The sequence below is a fragment of the Lissotriton helveticus genome, chromosome 1_1, assembly GCF_964261635.1.
Source record: "Lissotriton helveticus chromosome 1_1, aLisHel1.1, whole genome shotgun sequence".
NCBI lineage: Eukaryota > Metazoa > Chordata > Amphibia > Caudata > Salamandridae > Lissotriton > Lissotriton helveticus.
The window spans coordinates 1,797,810,758-1,797,817,359 of NC_136057.1; the positions used below are offsets into that span (position 1 = coordinate 1,797,810,758).

Below are 6,602 nucleotides of genomic sequence, written 5' to 3' on the forward strand. Positions count from 1 at the left end.
TGGCTTAGTACCAGTGGAAAGTACAACTGCAGCAGTGAGAAAGGTGACCAGTCAACCTTTCCAAAGGGCCCTCCACTTCACAGCAGCACAAGTCACATTTTTTTAGTAACTTCTGATCTGTTTAAGCTCTAAATAATTTATTATTTAAAAGCGTCAGATTATTCAGCAGATGATGTATTATGTGGCAAATATGGCAGAGCCATAATTATGTGGAAAACATTTGCAAACAAGGATATTTTGCCATTCATGTTTGAACTGCTCTTGTGGAAAAAGGGAGAAGTGCTGATGACAGAAACTCCATGGCTGGGAGACAAATGGCTTGTGATTCCACTTTTAAGGATATTTGGGACATTCTGTGATTGGAAACGTATCCCTCTTTCTGAATGTATTTTAATGTCAATAACTAGTATTAAACCTTAAATAAACATATGTATCCATTGGTTAAATTAAATAATGTAATAAGCTGTAACCGGTTAGTGAAATGGGAAACAAATACAAAAAATGTGGATATTTTGCTCTTTCTGCCACTTCTGACTCCGCCCACGGACCCAATCCACGGGTTATTCCCGCCCTCTGATTCACCACCCACAGTTCCCCTACTTTTTCCCCCCCATTTCGACCACTGCCTCACACCTTAGGATTGCCTCCCAGAAAGGGTTGCAGGTCCATGCACTTTGGGTGTGGTGAAATACCTCAATCAAATAAGAGAGAGAAGGTCAATAGAGAAATCTTTTATTATTCACATAAATAACTGCATACAAGAACTGTGAAAAGCTTCCTGTGTGGTCCCCACGCCTGTGCCAACCTCACACCAGTTGAGACCCCTCACACACAAACACGCCCTGTTCTTAAGGGATGAGCATATGACAATTATATTCAACATGTCTGGACATGGGTGCAAGGAGTTCAGTCATTCTTAGCCACCACCCCTGTGCACCTTTCATCAGATCCTCCACAGCATCTTTCATCAGCTCCCCTACAGTGCTGTCCCAAGTGTCACCATTTCTGGTTACATGCAGATTTCATGTGTTGCCTTGGGCTAGAGACATGTTTCTGGGGCAGCAGTCTGTGTTCAGTGGCCTCACCAGTTGCCTCTCTGTTATTTCAGGTGAGCCCCTTCCCTTCCTAATGCTGCAGCCAGGTTTTTAAATGGGGTGAAAAAAACTGGGGCTCTCTCAAGGGGTCGCAACAGATGGAATTAGGACATGGCTTGAAAAGTAAGCTAAAAAATATGTACTTAGCATAGTGTGCCGCCCGACTGGTATTTTGCTGCTTCTGTCATTGCATTCAGATAAATAAAACAACAAGTAACATTACACCTACAAGCCAGGACAATCGGCTTTGCCAATAGTTGATAGTTGCATAAAATAAATAAGCAACAACTATTGCTTGGTTGTATAGGATATTGAAATTGCATCAGCTCTGAAATGATGAGACTGTGAAAGAAACTATAACGAGTCTCCTTGGAGTTACATGAAAGGCAGTGAAGAGTAGTACTGTTGCAGAGTTACACAAGCATTTGAAATGCAATAGGTCTCGCATTTGCGAGAGTTTAATCTATTGGCATTGTAAAGGACAATGCCTTTTATTTATCTATGTTGTTAATTAACACATAAATAAAAGGAATTGTTATTTACAATGCCAATAGCTCAAACTCTTGTAAATGGGAGACATATTCAAAGAAGCTGCCACCATTGTCCCGGGCAGCTCTGAAAGTGAAAGCGCGCATGGCACACTGAATGCTGCAGGAAAGAATGTCGTTCCTGCAGTAGGAGAAACTCATTAAAGAAAATAGTGCTCACAGACTAAAAAAGACGTACTGTCAAACAACCGAAATAAAATGGCCAGTCCTAATGGGAGGTTACAAATGAAGACACTAAGGAGGGATTAACAAGCCTATTAACGAATCAGAAGCCAGCATTTATGAAGGACAATGACACAAGCCAATGACAAATATGGGCGAGGCTTCTATTCCATACTCCAATACAGCATGCCGTAGAGCAGCTCATATGCTGCCCAGGCTCAACCTAAAACAAATCATCCTGAGGGTGGGGGCAAAAATGGAGGGCCCAATAGGGACCCGTCTCAGCACCTGCTTTTTAGAACTGCCGTGCTGAGCACCGGCAGTACCCAGCTCACCTAATACCCTGGCCGCAGCTTACGTCCAACCATGCTACTGTCCTTCTGTGTGACCTTAGGCATGTACTCTCTTCTCTCTATGCCTTGGTCTAAACACAGCATGCTACTGACCTCTTTGTGTGACCTCAGGCCTGCCCATATTCTCTTTGTGGCTCAGTCTAATCCAAGCTGTTTCTAACTCTTTGATTTCGAGGTAGAGACTTCTGATAAATCCAGCTGTTCTACTGACTCTCTGTGTCCCCCCAGGTGAGTCTCTCTATGCCTCCTTGTGCGTACGTACAGCACTATCACTGACTTGCTGTGTGATCTCAAGCAGGTGCCTTTCTCACCTATGCTTCAGTCTAACACCCAACTCTGACACTGACTCTCTATAGTCTTAGGTCAATACATAACCCGGCGTGTAACTCCGGCACAACACTCACCCAGTCTCATTCGGACTCCATTTCTTACCTATAGCCCATTCCACATACTCTCCAACCCTCTAACACATCATCCACCCGCAGTTAATTCCTGATTAGGCCATTACCCACAGTCAAGCCACACCTTGAGTGGCTGCACACTCCATTTTGAGGCAATAATATTAAACAAATCACATGCATCTGATTTCTCTGTCCATCTCATCGCCAACCCCTTTGGTTGCTCCTACAAAGTCCAGAAACTACTATAATGCCGTCCTTGCCAGGGATCCCATACAGGGATTCCCGCCGGTGGCCGTGTAGCTCCTCATCGTCACCCACCAGCAGTCGATGGCAGATGGCATCTAGGGCACGCGTGCAGGCCTCCAAAGTTTGGGCTAGTCTTGTTGTTTTGGCCCGCAGCACTGCTTGCCCGACCTTGCTGGCTGCTTCGGGGGCTTCGGGAACCAGGAAGTCATGAGCCCCAAAGAGCAGCGCGAAACTAGTGCAGTCGCCAAGCGAGATGGCGCCGCTGTTACTTGCTGGGCCTTGTTCCCGCCTCAGCAGCTCCAGACGCAGCAGCGCCTCTTCCACCAGTTGGCGGGAATCCTGAGCAATGCCCCGCACCCGCTTCAGCTCCCGGGCACTGTAGAGGGCCGCAGACAGGTCAGAAGCAACATTGGCAGCGCCGCCGGCTGCCGCCACAGCCAGCCCCACAGCCGAGGCCAGCAGAGAAGCTCCCAATGTGATGGGGCTGAGGGAGAGGCCTACCACAGCGGCAGTCGCCCCAGCAGCCCCCAGGCAGCTGCCCGCCACGCTGGCTGCGCGGGTCCCTTTGCGCAGACGCTCAATGCGGGCAGCGATGCGTCGCAGGCGGCACGTGTGCTGACGCAGGCGGCTGCGGCGGTCCAACAGGAAGGAAGCAGCAGGGCCGGCATCATCAGGCGGAAGGAGGGGGGTACAGGCCTCGTCACATTCTTCTGTATCCCTGGAAGTAGAAATAGCAAGCATTATATTATTAACTAAAATTCTAGAAACATAGCAGCGTCAACCATAGTACAGCCAGGAAGGGTTAAATGGGAAACATCCTTTACAACAAAACTTTTACAACGCACTACCATTACGACGCAACTTTTACAACGCAAACTATTACAACGCATAGCGCTTGGGGCCGCTCTGGGTTAGGGAATAGGTTAATCTACTATCCAATAACCTTCCCTAGTATCCACGGGGACTGGAGTTGGAATAGTAAATTAAACTATTCACTATCCAGCGCCCAAAAGCATTATGCGTTGTAATGGTATGCGTTGTAAAACTTGCGATGTAAAGGTAGGCGTTGTAAAAGTATGCGTTGTAACGTCATACATCTGGGTTAAATACCTAAATCCACCATTAACCTAATACCCACAACTATCAGCAATTGCATGCCTAAAAGTATTGATAAACAAATACCTAAAACTGTTCCTGATTATTTATAAAGGTCTATTTCCAACTGAAAACCTCAATCTAGTAAACACTTAACTGTATTGACTGTTATGTATGTACATCTATAACTAAATAGCTAAAATGACAGTTACAGAAATCGTTATGACAAAAAATGTATTTAACTATCAAATGCCTAAATATGTCACTGACCAAATACTTACACAGAACTTTGACATTTGCATATAGATATATGTATTAATGTTGCTAAAAATAGATTGACATTAATGATGTTTATGGAAACTACCTTAATAGTTATAAGAAAAATCTAAAACTGTCATCAACCAAATACCTTAAAAGAATTATAGCAAATGCCTAAATCAATCATTGTACAACTATGGAAATCAGTTTTAAAAAAATAAAGTGCATTTTCTACTGCCCAAATATGTTCGCATTACTTAAGAAAAATATTTAAATTAATCATTAAACAAATACCTAAATCAATTATTAATCATATACCTGAATGGGTAGTTTATAAAATGATTGCAAAGACAATCGCTAAACAAATAAAACTGAACGCGGACCGAAAATCTGAGTCTACTGTTATACAAATGAGTGAATCAGTTATTAATTGAAATTCCTTTTTAATTAAATGCCTATATCCAAGTTTTTATCGGTTACTTAAACTGACAAAATAAACTATGTTTGTGAAGTACAGCAATGCATGCACAACAACATACCTAAATGGATATGTAACCTTCCACTTAAACAGTTAACAAAATACCTACATGAACTGTTGTGCAAATACATACATTGATATTTAACAGTATCGGAATTTCCTGTTAATCAAATACCAAAATTGTTTTTCAACTTACTATACCGACTGTCAAACTATGCAGTCGATCTATAAGTTAAGGTTAACAAAACACAATCTATTGTTCACAAAATACCTAATCCATTTCAGTAACAACTAAAAAAATCCTTTGAAAAAAATACACCAAGCCCACTCGTAAGCAAATAATTATATACTTCAGTAGTCAAAGATCTGCATCTATTATTATCCAAATACACAAATGATTGTTCATAGAACACAGATATATCTAGAATTACTACAATATGCAAAATTATTTTCAAGGAAATGCAAATACCTTGTTAACATTACACAAACAATATATTTCCATGCACCACATCTCAAAATTCCCAGGTCCCTTGGTCCAAGGTTTTCCAGAGCTAGGCCACCTCCCGCCACGACACTCCCTCCCACCAGACTCCCTCACTTACAGTCCTTATCCTCTGTTTCATCATACCACCTTAGGCACAGTCACCACTCACACACAGACCCCTCCAGGCTCTAGGTTTCATCGACCCCCAGGCCTTGCATCTTACCATCATTACCACCAGCACATGCCCCTCCTCGTCCCTGACCCCCTTCAGCCCCTGGCTCTTTATATTTCAGGACTCTAAACACCCAGGAACCCCCGAACCCTCTCTACCTCCCAGACTTCTTGGGTCTCTCGGGGTGCCTCCAAACCCTCCTTGGCCTTCTCATCCCAAAGATGCATGATACATACTCAGGGCAGTCACGGGCACATCCCCTCGCTGATACCCCGCTAGACACAGATACTGTGGCCCCATCCCTCATACACTCTGATCCATGGTGCCTGCTACCTGCACTCATTGGCCCAGTCCCCTCACCCAAAGGACAGCCTCACAGAGACGCCTCTCATGTGGGGCCTGCTCGCCCTCTAGGGCCCTCAAGGCAGAGCCCTCCCAAACCGGGCTCAATCGTCTCCATGACCCTCACCAAAGCTAACCCACACCATAGGGCACCCTACACCCACGGAATCATTAACTTCAGGCAATTTAAATTAATCACCCGCACCCTCAGAACCCCTCATCAATTACCCCTACCAAAAACTCCCAAATCCCCTTCCTTTTACCCCTCTATCTACTGGCCCTCACCCCCTGGGTTACTTTGGTCAATGTTCCAGTTCCCCCTTCACCCGAGACCCCTCTCAAAGCAACCCCACACCGAGGCCCCAGCCCCCTCACTGTACCAACAACAACTATTTGACCAGTTGCTGCCCGCAGTGCGCGTTGCTTTGTATCTCCCTCTCTGACTCACCTCGCAGCGCCCATTTTCTTGATTCCAGCGCTCGTGTCAGCTGGCCGTGACTTGTTCACGCTCACGCCAGTCGTGGCTTCTCGACGCTCGTTTCGAGTGATTCCTGTTCCTGGGCCTGACACCTCAGCTTAGTCCGCCAGCCCTCCTTACTCTCCGACTCTGCAGGCCGGCCTTTGTATTTATAGCGCCTCCCGGTTAAGGCTGCTGTCCCTCCCCTGACCTCATCCAGGGATGGCGTCACATCCTCACCCCCACCCCTGCCACCGTCACGTTTGTTCCTCGGCCGCAGGACATGGGATAGGAAATGGGATGTGACGGGGAGGAAGAGACCACGCTGGGCTGTTACCAGAAGAGAGAGTGAGGAGGAACCCTGCAGCGGGTGCATTAACCCCCTGAGCCAGCTATCCTACCGAGATCAGACCCTGTTACAGCCAGAGAAATAGAGCGATGCAGCGGGTGCAATAACCCCCTGAACCAGCTATCCCACTGAGAACGGATTCTGTCCCATCCAGAGAAAAAGA

General features: G+C 45.7%; 1 protein-coding gene across 1 annotated transcript; it reads right to left on the reverse strand.

The window, feature by feature from the left end:
- Positions 1-716: 716 nt before the first annotated feature.
- Positions 717-6,236, reverse strand: APOLD1 (apolipoprotein L domain containing 1). Its single transcript, XM_078640780.1, has 2 exons — positions 6,082-6,236; positions 717-3,522 (listed from the first exon to the last, which is right to left on the reverse strand). Exons 1-2 carry the CDS (start codon positions 6,093-6,095, stop codon positions 2,757-2,759), a joined length of 780 nt encoding a protein of 259 aa, XP_078496906.1. The 5' UTR covers positions 6,096-6,236; the 3' UTR covers positions 717-2,756.
- Between the last annotated feature and the right edge of the window lie 366 nt (positions 6,237-6,602).